The 15,020-nt window shown below is 40.6% G+C and overlaps 1 protein-coding gene across 1 annotated transcript in view; it reads right to left on the bottom strand.

The window, feature by feature from the left end:
- OSBPL10 (oxysterol binding protein like 10) overlaps positions 1–14,699 on the bottom strand; it is a 112,965-nt gene extending 98,266 nt beyond the window's left edge. The window contains 3 exon segments of the mRNA XM_039549858.1: positions 14,322–14,349; positions 14,352–14,434; positions 14,436–14,699. Coding sequence (XP_039405792.1) covers positions 14,322–14,349; positions 14,352–14,434; positions 14,436–14,614 — 290 coding nt within the window. The 5' untranslated portion in view covers positions 14,615–14,699.
- Between the last annotated feature and the right edge of the window lie 321 nt (positions 14,700–15,020).

Genomic DNA, 15,020 nt, shown 5'->3' with positions numbered 1-15,020 from the left:
TACAAAAGGTCAAAGCACAGAGAGACACTTCCAATAATTTTTCTTCATGGACAGGAGTACAGTGTGCTACAGGAAGCCCCGAGCAAGATTTGAATAGTGTGACAGCCTTCAGGTTCACAGCAGAGCGAAATTACAGTATCTGTCACACAATTTCCTTTGGCCAACAGCATTTAAACCACTGAATGAAGTAAGCTGTGCAATGCCTGCAACCTATCCTTTGGGCCCAGGGGCTATGAATCCGCTCAGTACAGCTCAACAACTCTCACCAGTGAGCTCACAGACACAGATGAACCCCAGGCCACATAGTGCTGAGCTCACCAAAGCAGGGCTGTGGGCAGCCAGCACAAACCACCACAGCAAAACACTCCCAAGTGTCACAGATCGCAGCCATCACCTGCCTACACCCCATAAGCAGCATAGGGTTTGCAAGGACATAAAGGCCGGAAAAGCACTGAAAATTACCAGAAAGCTGAAGAATCAAACTAGCAGTTTGAACCCCTGACCCCCTGGCAAGGACAGAGCAGCTGAACGTGGCTGTCACAACCCACAGGTTATCAATTGCTCGCTGCAACCCTTTCTCACATTTGTGAGCTCTGCTCACATCTGAAAGCTCTGCTTTAAGATACTGGCTGTTCTTACAGCTTCTTGTGACTATCAAGTCTAAATTAGTATCTTAATTAGAAAAGAAGGATAAGAGTGCCAGTGCTTTTCCCAGCATAATTACATTTTCACTAGGGTTTTTACTATCAAGATATAACGACTTGGGGGAAAACTAGAAGTCCTGTTAGCAAGTTATTTAATGACAGAAGGAAAAACAAGGAATTAGAAGTTTTTAGTATTCCAGACTCTGGGTGTGTTTTTCACATCCAGGAGCAAAGAGACCCAGCTAGAGAGAACTACTCCCAGATCAGGTGTACCAGCTTTCACCTCTGGGGAAAATTACCAGCTTTCCCCTAACCAGTGCAATTTGGGACTTGGGGGGAGAAGAGGTAGTTCTGAAATAAGCCTCAAAAGCATATTTAGATTAAAGTGCCATCCCACAGAGAAACAGAGAGAGAAAAGAAGGAATACAAAAGAAAAATATGAACCACACATTTTACCAGCAGCCTCCAGATCCCTTGCACCATCTCTCTGATGATGACTTCACTTGGCACAGCAAACTGCATTCCTTACTGAGTGTGGAACAATTGCAGATATACTGTATGATGCCTGGTAAGTATTAAATGTATACATAGACTTAACTGGACAGGACTTGCATCAGCATCAATTATAACTACTGTTTTTACAAACAGAATATGGAATTACAGAAATGCCTTAGGATGTTCAAAATAGCTTGAAAAAAAATAAAAGAGAACAGAGGTACTGGCAACAGAAGGGTGGACAGGGAAGTATAGCATGATTACACAGCTAATTTAAAATGAATTAATTGGATTTTACATAGTGATCCTCTACAAAAGGATGTAACTGTATTAATAAAGATTGCCATACTATGTAAGAATTTATTTTTTCTGAGTACATGTTATGTTAAGGATTGGTAAGCATTCCATTTATGTTTTTTAAATGGCAGAAAAAGTTTCAAGTATATTCAAGACTACTCCTAGTTTATTTTTAGATCCACTAGATTTCAAGCTGACATCTTTTCAATACTCAGAAGCTACTTTGTTGAAGCCAACTTTTTAAGAACAAGAACCTGTCAAAGAAAGATACTGACTGTACTGTACTACAATAATGCAATCCAATGAGGTTCAAAGCATAACCACTTCCCATCATAGGATATTATTGCATAAATTTTCAATTAGCTGCCTTGAGTCAGCAGAGTTTTACTGAGGTTGTATCACAGTTCACCGACTTCTTTGCCAGACCTTCAGAGTTCATCCTTGTTTTGCAATGCCCTGTTCTCAGCAAGAATCATTGCCAGGAGATAGAAACTCTTCACTGTTACTTTCTAGTCGGCAGCTAAAAACATCAAGGAATAAAAGACCTCAAGAAATAACTTTCCTGTAAACCGAAAAATTAATGTTTAGATTTGAAAACCATCTTGTAATCAATCAATGAGAGTCATTTGTAGACCTCACCACTACACCAAGAAAAGAAAAACAATATATATCTATATATAATCTAGCAATCATTTAATGAGGAAAGATGTGGTCAGTTAAGAGATCCAGCACCTCACTCTAACCTCAGGAATGTTAAGCATCACATCTGATGCTTCAAATTTTGTGAAGTACAATGGTGTTTTCAGATAAAGAATAAAACTTTAAAAAAAAAAAAAAACTCTGGGCTTTTTTAAGAACACACTATCACCATGAAATACAGTTTTAAAAGTTTAAACAATAGAACAATTGTGCTACAACCCAGTTTTAATAAGTATTTTATTTTTATTGAGTAATGCATTGCAATGCTGACAAGGACGCAAGGTCATGGATGCAAGCCTTTTTTTCCCTTTACCATTTCTAACAAAACAGAAGTGAAATAGTTTGAAACACCTTTTATTGGAAGCGTGTTTATCTTCATCAATCTAGGTCATCAGAGTTATAATGCCTATACAAAGCTTCTGTATTCAAGAATCTGACTTTCTGATGCCTGCCTCACTGTCATTTAGCTATTTTTGGCTTGTAGACATATTTACATTATTCATATAATTTATGTGGAAGAAACTAATAATAATAAGATCTGATTACCACCTGTGAAAGGAAAACAAAAAGTTTAAAGCTCATTTCCAGGAGAAAAAGATATATACATGATATCAGGAGACACCAGTCCTCAAACCAATTCTTCATTCCTCCATTCCACTCTGTACTTCTCATATAATTAATTGAGGGTATATTCTCTATAGCTGTTCTAGACACAAAGTATTATGATATATTCTAAGTGAATACATGAACTGCCAGATAGCATTTGCCTGATAGAAGGTTTCTGAACACATCTACTTCAACAGTAATTTTTGCACAAGTTGATGGAATAAAACATCTGGTTTTAAATTTGTTCTGTGTTTTTACTGCAATGTTCATAGCAGCTGTTATTTTCACTTTCAAAATGCAGATAATTTATCATCTAGATTCTCAAACTTGAACCACATGAATGTTGGCATTTGTCCCAACTGTAAGTTTCATTTAAAATATTATTTCACTGGAAAAACCTGTTGAACAAGAAGTATTCATTTCATTGTCACGTACAAGGGGCTGAGAATTCATCCACTATGTTAATGCCATTTTTGTGAACTGCATATACTACCTATATATAGGGAAAGACACACACAGAAGAAAAAAGAAGCAAAAGGCAAGTTAAGGCCTTACTTTGGGAATTTTTGAAGTTCTCAATTTTATGTCTTCCCTTCTGTTTGTTCTTCCTAGCATTTAAATTTTTTCTGTTTATCCACAGTCTAAAAAGTTTCCCGGTTGGGAAAAACGAACATATCCAATGTACTATTTTCTTTACACATCATATGGAAGAAAATATGATACACAAAGTAAGAATCTTGATAACAAGATCAGCATGCTGGTTTCCTTCCAGCTCTTCTGCACCCAGCTTGTTCAAACAAAGCTTTGCAGAAACCAGACCTTTCTTATATCATCTTGGGATAGTTGGAACTTTTCGGCTTTCTGTGCCAATACTTTACAATCCAATAGTGTTTCCCTTGCCTTTACTCTTAGGACTATCAATTCATTGACTGAAAAAAGAAGTTGAAGTTTCTATGTTTGGTCTTTATCCTGACAGCTGATATGAAGCCACCTTTACCAAGTATCTTGTCAGCACTGTCTCTTAGAAACGTACGTACAGAGTCCACAGAATCCATTGGAGGGTGGTTTCATCAATATATTGTGGGATAAGTAGAGCATTAGCCTTGATCCTTCTGAAGAAAGAGTATTTAGATTTGTGAGCAACCATTACTTCTCAAGACCTTTACGCATTAGGTTGCTGCTTTGCACACATATATATTTTTCTATATAGAAATACTGTTCTACAAAAATCCAGATCATCACTGTTCTAATAAAAAATGAAGAAACAATACTTATAAACTTTAACAAGAAAACAGGTTCACCATCACAGATGCTTGAATTCCCACATAAAAAATACTGTGTTTAAAAGGGCAAAGGTAAGCCTGGCACGTTAATATACATCCAGGTGGGCACTGTCAGTAGCTTCCTCTGGCTGCTATTTACATCAGTCCTCTACTTGCCTGAAATTAGCTCTGCTACAGAAGGTGGCGAAGGGAAGAAAGCACAACCAGAAAAATCCTCACTACGCATTCTGCAATTTAAAAAGTACTACTTTCCTCACTACTTCTTGTGTGCCAATCTTAATGGCAGTATTAAAATTTATAAACAAGAGCAAATTCTCACTTGGCTTTCCAAGACTTCATTCTCAACTCATGTTATACAATTTCCAGATTTTTTTTTTTTAAGAAGTAAAGGTCTAGCATTGTGCTGTCTTCCGTTGAGCATCTACTTCTGTCTCATCCCTATTTCTTCCCTTTCACAGAATCATAGAATGGCTTAGGTTGGAAGGGACCTTAAAGATCATCCAGTTCCAACCCCCTGGCATAGGGGGGAAACCTTTCAGTAGACCAGGTTGTTCAAACCTGCATCCAACTCAGCCTTGAGCACCTCCAGGGATGGGGCATCCACAACTTCTCTGGGCACCTGTGCCAGTGCCTCGTCACTCTCACAGTAAAGGATTTCTTCCCAACATCTAATCTAAACCTACTCTCTCTCTGTGTGAAAACTATTCTCTCTTGTCCTGTCACTACATGTGCTTTGCCTCCATCAGTCCATCCTCCAGAGGCTTTAACTCCTTTTCTAAAACTCTACAGCCATTCTCTTTTCTTTCCTCCCTTGTTTTATTGCCAAATTACCCTTTCCTTGTACTTGGATAATAAAAATAGGATTAAGTTTGATACATGAACACAACGATCATAAAACAAAGCTCACTAAGCAGGTAAGATAAAACAGGAGAAAAGCAGAGAGGAGAAGAAAAGAGAGACAAAACACACTACACTTTATGGTGTGGAAGGCAAACCTTCCAGCAAAAACCAACCAAAATAAAAACCCCAAAAACCAAACCAACCAACACCACCAAATGTTCGATGCTTGCAGCAGTGAATAATCTGTTTTGCTCCTCCACTGTGCTGGTTTGGGCTGGGAGAGAGTTTATTTGTCTACACTTTGGTATCTTCTTCACGATTAAGTTCATTATTTTCCTCCTACCAGCATGATAAAAGCACTACACAGAAACTTGACACAACTCCAAATAATGGCAACAGACAGGAAACTGGCCATTTCCTCTCTTCCTCCCTCCTCTTTTTTTTTCATTTCATAAATTCAAACAGACAAATAGCAGAATGCCTGGTCTTGCCTGCATTTGCTTAAACAAGTCTCCTTTTACTAGAAAGGTTTTCTCCATATTCCAAAGCTGGAAAAACACACACACCCCTCTCCTGCTGAGGTTAAACACACTACCCCGACTGCAGTGTGTGTGCCCTACCTCAGTGAAAGATGTACCAACCAACGTACCTGTAAGTGGAGTGTGGTTCACAATTCTGTATGTAAGGTAAACACTGAAGCTTTATCAACACACAGCCCCAACTTACATTTATGTACTTCTTGTCTCACCACTGCTCTTAAATGTGCTCCAAATCCATTCTCAAGCAAATCAAATAAACATCAACTTATTTTACAAAAAATCTTGTAAACCTGACTAAATGCATACTATATAAGGCACAGCTTTTAACACTGAGACAAATAACCCCTGAAAGGCTGTGCAGTTGAAAAAAGCCATTTCCTCAGTCACTGAAAAATATGTACTTGATACATGAACTTGTCGTAGTAACTTACTCAAAACACAGTAAAAATAGTAATTTTGGGATTTCAGTTTAGAACCATCCAACTGATAGCCTAAGATCTTTTCAGTCAAGTACCTCTTAGGGCACCTGCAAATGCTGCTACCCAACAGCAACCACATTAGCCTGCAGGAGGGTCCTAAATAAGCACCGAGCATACAGCAATTAGTACGACACATCAGCGTATCCCTGCCTTTTATTTTGAAGACTCATACTCCAAATTTCAAACTGCCATTTTAACAAAAAGATACCACCAACAAAATTGTGAGGTTACACCAAGCATATAGTGAATGACAAAAAAAGGTTAAGGTTCATCAATAGTTGGTGCATCCAGCTCCTTTTCATCAAAAACAATGGGCAAGCACCCAAACCACAGAAAATTACACATTAAATACACTGAAAAACAGTTAAAAGATGGAGCTAGCCTCAAAATATAACTAAATGAGGTTATTTGAGTGAATGTATTTCTAATAGGGTTTTTTGGCAATCGGTACTTGACTTTGGAGTGCTTAGCAATGACCTACATGGAAGGAAAAATTTCCATAAAGATTGCTGATGATAAGAAAATAGGCTATCATCAGCCAACATCATGCTTTCCAATACTGTCAAAACAAAATTATGTATCTAGTGACAAAATAGTCATAATTACAAGATAGAGGATTCACCTGGAAAAGAACTGACTCACAAAAATTCAGGGTAAGGAAAACCTACTGATTATTTTGGTCAAATAATTCTTCCAACTAATAATAACTTTCCTCAACTATATTTTAAAATTCTTGTCTTCCTAAACAAATAATTAACTGCCCTCAAAAAACAGGGCCTGCACGCACCATGAGAAAGCCCAAGAAAGATCACGGGGGATATGCAAAAACATGCTAACTGTGGAGAGAGCAGTCTTCAGATTGACAGCTAGCACAGTAATCCTTTCCAACACCTTCCCAGACAAAAAAAGGTTAGTGAAGTGCTACCCTTCATTTTGACACTTCTGGCACTCACTTGGGTAGTACTATACCATATGTTCCTGGATCAAGAAGTATACCAGATACCAAGAGAAAATGGCATAACAAGCACCAAGAATGTTGCAGCTTCAGTAAATAGGAAATAACAAGAGTGTAGGTGTGGAAACTAACAATTAAACTTATGAGGCAAATCTAACAACCTAATTTTTAAAAAATAACCAACAGAGACCTAAAAAGATAGTGGTCTTTCAACTTTTTAAGCAGGGAATAAATACTGAGTTGGAGCAAACCAAACACATTATCCTTGTATTTGATCCGAAGTGCAACTACAACTGAAAGCGTACGCAGTGCTGGTGTCCCATGTAAAGAAAAACTCTGAAACACTGAATAACCATCAGGACTATCATAAATTATTGAAGTTACTGGGAGAGCTGACTTGCAGCAAGAAAATTCCGTTGGTCTCCAAATACAGACAAAAGATAACCACTTGGCCTGCCCAAAAAGAATGAACATAGAGCTCAAATGTGATAAGAGGTGTCTTCAGTCCAGCATAATGAGATTCAGTGAAGAGACAAAGACTCTTAAGGCACACTAAGTACAACAGGCAGTTTTTTAAGTAGTGATTAACTCTGGGCAAACTGTTCCCATGGCTATGGTGAAGAACCCTCTATCACCAGAAGATAAATTCTCAGATCAATATCCGAAGAGAAACACAAGGCTAGACAGAACAGAAGCACGGCTTGTGCTATACAACTGAGTAGTTAAGAATCTCCATCCTTCAGTTTTAAATTATCTACTAATTAAATGCCATCTTGGAAAGTGAAGTGCATTTAGACAGCATTTACGGCAACATTTCTATATGCAACAGGTAAATACTAAGCAAACTTTGTCTCTCTGGATTATGTCCCAAAAAGTAATCAAACATCTCAGGAAGACATCCATGAAAGCCTCCAAGATCTAAAGCACAATGCCAAGATACCTGAAAATAAAGTTACATTAATTTATTATAGGAAAACAAACTCTGCATTTCTCAATGAACCAAATTCACTGCTTTCTGTTTCATCATTCATTATAATACATATTTAACAAATATAGTTTTACATTAAAAAGCCATAGTTATGGTAATTTTTAGCAACCTTTCCACTTAGAAAGTTCAGCCTTTTAAATACATCATAAAGAACAAAGTAAGAGTATTAGGAGAAGCTAAAGCCCAAACAGATTCTTACTGAACAATTGGTTTTAAATATAATGACTGAGGAAAATTTTTGAATACTTATACACTCACAAAATTACTCCAGGCACATTACTTAGTTTAACAACCTACTGTCACTTCTCCTACATGAACAAAATCCGTATTCATAAACTGGTGGGGCTTTACAAATGAGCCAGCAAGTGCATGTGTGCTCCCTCTAACCACATTTATCATTGCCTTGCTAAGCACAGAAATCACCATTCAAAAAGCTAGCAGCAAAATGAGCCAGTAGTAACAAAACCCAGATCAGGGCAAGTGCCTGTTTCCATGCTAGTGCCAAGTGCCACTTCTTTGCACTGCCTGAGAGCTAAGTGTGACATCTGGGTGAAAGGAAGACCACACTCTTATTTTGACTGTCACTTCATCCCCTCTGGTACAAGACTGCTGCTCAGCTCTGAAGAGCACTTGCAAATCCCAAATATACTGCCTGAGTGAAAATGCCCAAGTCTCATCTGTTTCAAACAGATTTTTCCTGCATTATCATGAAGCATCTTCTGCATTAGGTTATTATCCATTGTATGAATTTATCCTCTGCATAGGCATAAGCAGCCCTGACACCATGTGACACAAGCAGCTGAGGAACAAAGAGCTTGGGTTACCTGCCTGGGGACAAGAGAAATGTCCATTGGCAGTTCTCCAACCAGAATCCACACCCCCACAGTGCAAACCAATTCCTTAACTGCAAGACCATCTTTTTCAATTTCAGCCTGAGGTTCAAAGTTGTCTTCTTCCAAATGTACCCTGCAAGCATCACTGAAGGGCAGAGAATGATGGATTTCTCAGCCTCTCTCTTACCTTGTTAAAATTCTTTATCTGACATTGCTGTTTGAAATACCTCCATTCTCTCAACAGAGCTGGTTTAGAGGCAACAGCAAAAGCTATTCAAACTAATCAACCAGTCTGTCATTAAACCAGTTAGGTTTAATCAGCCACTAACTAAACAAAGAGAAAGTACACCTTAACTTAAATTTTCCTATAAAGAAACTAGGGATATACATTTTAAAAGATTGATTTATTTCTTTTTACTTTCGTTTGTTTTTTAAGTGAGCATTCATGATAGTTAAGGGAGAGAAGTTTCAACAGCAAAAAGTGAAGGAAGGAGAGGAAGAAAAAAGAAAGCTTACATTTCAATGTGATTATTTTTGCTACACAGATTTCAGGATTAAGAAAACAGATTAGTGCCTTAATCCAAAACAGAATTTACTAATAACTGACTTTCTGGCATTTTAAATTCCAAGTTTATCTAAGACTAATTACATACACCTTGATTTCAGTAATGTAAAATATGCAGCTACCAAGTGTTTAACACAGGAAACATCATTTGCTCCAAAGAACTAAAGTAAAGTGGGTTTAAGTAGATTTCTTCCTTTTCACATTGCCTCTTACTATAAAGAGAGCCCACAAGTGAAAGGACAACACAGTCTCTAGTAAAATCTATTTTGCAAGTAAAATCTTTAATAGAATGTTAGCACCATATTATAAAAATGCCTTGAAATTTTAAGGTATCCACAATTCCTAACAAATTATAAGCAAGGTTCCAAAATTCAAGTAGGAGATGTCCAACAACAGAAGAAACAGAATATATTGCATCTCCAGTTTCTAAAAAAGGAGTCTCCCCGTTCACAGACTCTGCAAATAAATCCTGGAGGGTATTACAACACTACACAAATCCCTGGATAGACATGCCACAGAATCACACTAAGATGAAAAAATACGCAGTGGAGGAGCTGGTGTTAATCTAACTCCAGTAAGAACACAAAAAACTCCCATTTCAACAAACTTTGCAAACATTAAGTGCATGGCTATTTTCTCCTTCTCAGACACTGTCTACTGGTAGAATCCTGACAGTGTGGTTTATTCTTATATTAAAAACAAAGCATCTTTAAATGTAACTTCTCTAGGACAGACTTCCCTCTCCACAGCTATATAGGTATACATAACAACAACAGTCATATAGTTTGTTCAGCAACCATCTACTAGTATTTTATACTGGAAAATGCCCCAATTCATTGCTCGAACAACTTGACTGGTACCACTGAAGAACTGGCAAATACTAGAGGTGCTAACTACCCCAAAAATCCACAAGCAGATGTGTCAATCACAAAATTCTGTGAAAGACTAGTTAGCTAACTCAGAAAAACAGAGAGGGAGGTTATTACTGTATTTGAAGATAACTTTGTCAATTCTTCTACGAGGTCATAATCTGTTTCACAAAAATATATATATATAAATTTAAAAAAAAATAATAAAAAAGTTACACACAGATTTTTGTGCTACAGCACAATACAGTGTTGACATATTTTGTCAGCATACATAGAAAACCCTCCCAAAATAGCTGCAGTCAGAGCAGCAAAAGCTCTGGGAGCCAGTGAAATCAGCCCCTAAAGTGGCACTAAAATCTGATTGCTCTTCTGGCAGTATCCTATCTGCTGCTTGGGACACTGGTAATAAGAAAGAGTCTTTCTGTTGTGGCAGGAGTCAGACTGCAACTGTTCTGTGCAACTACACAAGAAAAGAGATTACACCACAGCACTGGAGAGCCTGATAAAGATCCTGAGTGCAAAAAATCCCCAGACTGCCCCAAAGCACACTTTTTGTAGACCTACAGGGAATGCAGCTGATCCCCAAAAGAGGTCTGGTGGTGCCTGACAAGAAGTCAGGCATGATTCACGCAGGCTGGTAACACAGTATGTTTCCCAGCTGAGAGAGGAAACAGGAGTAGGCCAAAATAATGCTTTAGAAAACACCTGGGCTAGAGAACAATTTACACAGAGCGGGTCAGCTCAGAAAAGCAACAACATCCATCAGCTAGGGCTCCATTTCTTGTTATTACAAACCCAAATTTAAGTCCCAATTCAAATGCAGATGATCCAAGACTTTATACATGCTTGCAGGATAAAACCCTACAAGCGTAAGTACTACATATTTTCAGGGAAAAAGCAGAGAGGGGAATGCAGATACTGTGAATTTCCCACTACCTTGGGCAAATGGGGGTTTTAAGATTTTTTACAACATTTTGCCGATCTACTCAAAAGACAGGATAGTAACGTCACAGGCAATAAGTATTTCAATAATTTCAAATTAATTAATGAACAAATAAGTCTTGCGTGACATGAGATGACACCACAGAGACATATTTGTCCATCAAATCCACAAAATTGCTGCTTAAAATACAAGCTCTATCCTCCAATACACACATAACAAGTAAATCCCAATAGAAATTATTTGTAACAGTACTTCAATTGAGAACACAATTACTTGTAGTTTCACAGCAAAGACAGCCAGATGCCCTGATGTCTCAGACCAGACACAAGTGTTCTTATGCCAAAGAGTCTGTTTCAGATTAAGCTCTGCTCTCTGCATCCATACCTGAATAAATCCACAGAAAGTTAGACTTAAGTGGAGACACTCCAAATGCCTGGGCCCCTTCACACCTTTATCGCACAACAAACTGCTTCAAAACAACCAAACAAGAAAACACAGTTTCCTTCTGCTTGTCATAAAGGTGAGGAATCACCTCACTCATTTCCAGATCAAGTTGTTCCTGATCTGCTAGAGCAGAAAAAAGAGATTTCATTATTAAGAAACAACAAACCCTTGGGAATTCTCAAAATAAGAAGTAATGCAGCTATCCAGATTGACTGATTTTGAGACCTTCAATTACTTCCATTAATGCTTACAAATGAAGCGTAATGCTGCAGTAATCATATTCAGTTGCCTCGTCCAAAATCAGACTATCTTGCATATGCCTGCTAAAGGAACATTTATTCAGAAGTGACACTACTTTATTATAATTCAAATTACAGTAATTGCTTCAGACTTGTACGGGCTGCTTTGCACGCTAAGTGTTGGATAACCTAGGAAAGCCTTTCAACTCCAATACCACACGGCAAGAGCTACATTAAATACATTTAAATTATTTAGGCTAATGGATAAGGAGCTTTAAAGAAGAACATTCCAAATCCATGATAAGTGAACTCTGTCAGTTTTTGCTTTATTTTTCCGTTTTATTTATATTCGTGCCATCTGGTTGTATTGATCATGCAGTTAAACAATCTTGTGTTTTTTCAAATGAAGTAAATCCAAAACTAATTTGTCTGCTAACAAATACGCTGCAGGTGCCAGCTACGAAGTCACTTAGAGACTGGTACAGAATGAGCTCCAATGCACAGTAAACACATTCCATAACAAATATCCAGAAGGCCAAATGGAGAACCATGCTCAAACCCATGGATCACACTACTCATTTATTGAACATTATATAATAAAACCAACTTCTGTAAGCCTCAAGTTTCAGCTGATCTGTTTAGAACTTGTATCAGATTCTGCATCCCAAACCACAGCTGCACACATCAACAGAACGGAGTAAGTGAGCAAACTAAAAAAGTTACTTATCCTAAAAGCTCTGTGTCACCATAAACCACTTGCTCAAAATGCCAGACTTACAGAAAATAAAATTGGCAATTGACAAAGCACAATAAAGCAGCATTTAAAAAGACTGCTAAAAGCAAACCAACATTAATTTCCAAGTGCTGTGGTAGAACTGTTTAAGTGACATTTGTCTTTTTTCCATAATGTTTTCAGGCAAAATTTCTTGGATATGCACAGACTATACACACCATTTCCAGCTGCTAGCCTTATCAAAGATGTAATCTGTTTCCAAATGCAAAAAGCAGGCAGCTTTAGACCCAAAGATTTATAAGCAATCACCCCTATTTCATAATTTCAGATAACAACCCTTAAAATCACATGCAGAAAAGGACCTACTGTCTCTACAAAACGAGATGGAGGTGTCAGGGGGAAAAAAAAGGGGAGAAGAGAGGCTTTTAAATTTTTGTCATGGATTTCAGTTCTACATTTTAGGTATCAAAATGCGTGTGTTTTTTAAACAAAACTACAGGAGGACTAAATACACCGACAAATAGATAAAAGTCTAATGTGCATCTAGAACAGAACTACGGTAACCAAATGACAGTAAAGGGCCTTCTCTATGTCTATGCTGAAGCAGTCAAGCTTAATAGAAATCAGTGTGTCTCCAGTTCACACCCAACTTTTTCACTGTAATTTACAGCTGGTACACCTACGCATGGCCTCCAATGTATGCAATTAGACCAGCTCCTGAAATTCTTCAGGAAGTACTGCTACAGTAGTCCTAGCACTGATTTAGCCACACACGAGTCAGCATTAGAGCATCACTGGCATTTATGCAACTCTGTCACTTATAAATATTTTACATTTACGGTCAGAACATCAAGATCTCAGCCATTCCCGCATTCTTACTGCTTGGGATCACCTAACATAAGTAACACCAGGTTTTGGTCGTTCTGTTTGGTTTTTTTAAAGGTCTGTGAAGAGCTTTGTAACTAGTCCTGTACTTGTTCTCTCTATAGCATTTTCTTCTCTTTAAAATCACCACAGTGATGCCTTATATTTGAAAGTTGAGTTTTGGACACACATCTTCATCCATCCACTATGAAAACAAAGTGGAGTAACAACAAGTAAAACACTAATACGAAATTTTCGCTCTTGCTTTCAACAGATACCCAATACAGCACTATTAACTCCACAGTCGGGCTCCAAATCTGTAAAAATGTTGCACTACAACTTGACCAAAACCGGACCTTCCTAGGAACTTCCACAGATGCACGTCAGCCTGTCCACGCCCAACAAATTGCAGGACCTGGGCCTGTCACCGTATCAGCATAAATTAGGACTTGTCAAACAGGTAGGAGACAGCAACCTAAGTTATTTTATTGAACACAAAGGTAACTGTTTCCGCTGTCCCACCCCATAACGAAAAAAATAATAGTAGTAATCACAAGCATGGCATTTTCCCCCATTTATTTTGGGAGGCTCTCAATTTTTCCTTCTTTAGTTATCCAAGCTAACTTCACAGACGGAGACTAACGTGATAGAAAAACGAGCTTAAAAACGGAACCCTGTCAGGCAGGGACAAGCAGCATGTGCAGCCTCAGCCTTCCCCCCGCCCGCACCTGCGGCGGCGGCGCCGGGGAACACCGCTCCGACCCTGCGCCGGACCACCTCCCCGCCCGCCCTTATGCCAAACTCGGCCGGGAAAATAAACAAGTCAAACAAAAGGAGGGGAGAGATGGGCGTAGAGAGGAATGGAGCCCGGCCTCGGGGACGCGGCGGCCGGGAGGGCTGAGGTCGGGTCAGGCGGCAGCACCGGTTGCCCGGGCACCATCTTGGGGGCGACCGGGGTCGAGGACGCAGCCCCGCAAGCGCCGCCCGGGGCCGCCCGGCGCTTTACCTGCTCTGCCAGCCCTGCAGGAGGTTGTGTATTTGCTGAGCGTCCCTTCCAGCACCGGCTCCCGCCGCCTGCCGCCGCCTCCGGCGCCTGCGCGCCCCCCGGGCTGGCCGCCGCCGAGCCGGGCTGCTGCCACCGCCCCCGCCTCCATCCAGCCTGCCCGCGGCCGCCGCCCGGCCCGGGAGCCCGCGGCTGGCGGAGGAGGACGAGGGGGACGAGCCCGCCGACGTGGGGCGGCTGCTGCTGCGGCTGCTGCTGTTGCTGCCGCCGCCTTCGCCCGCCGCCGCTTTCTCCATGGAGCCCCTGCGGCGGAGGCTGCCCGCCCGCTCCGGCCGCGGCTACCGCCCGTGCCCGGCAAAGCCCTGACTCACAGGCGGCGCGGAGAGGGGCGGCGCCCGGGGGAGAAGGGGCCGGGCCGCGCCGGGCGAGGGAACCGCCGCGCCGCCTCCTCCTCGCCAGGCGTTGCGGGGAGTAGGGCGGCGGTCGGCGCCCCGCGGCTCCGCGGGGTCCCGCCCGCCGCCCCCCCGGGCGCCCCGCCCGCCCGAGCCAGGGGCAGGGCGCTGCTGCGGCGGCGGCAGGGGCCGCGCAGGGGCGGGGGCCGCACAGACACACGCGGAGGCACAGGGCGAACGGGGAGAGGCACAGCACGCACACGGACTGCATGATGCCCGCGCCGGCCACACACACGCACACGCCGTGCGA

This window comes from Corvus cornix, chromosome 2, assembly GCF_000738735.6.
Source record: "Corvus cornix cornix isolate S_Up_H32 chromosome 2, ASM73873v5, whole genome shotgun sequence".
NCBI lineage: Eukaryota > Metazoa > Chordata > Aves > Passeriformes > Corvidae > Corvus > Corvus cornix.
Note: the sequence above shows the minus strand (reverse complement) of the source record. Positions and strands in the feature narration are given on the sequence as shown.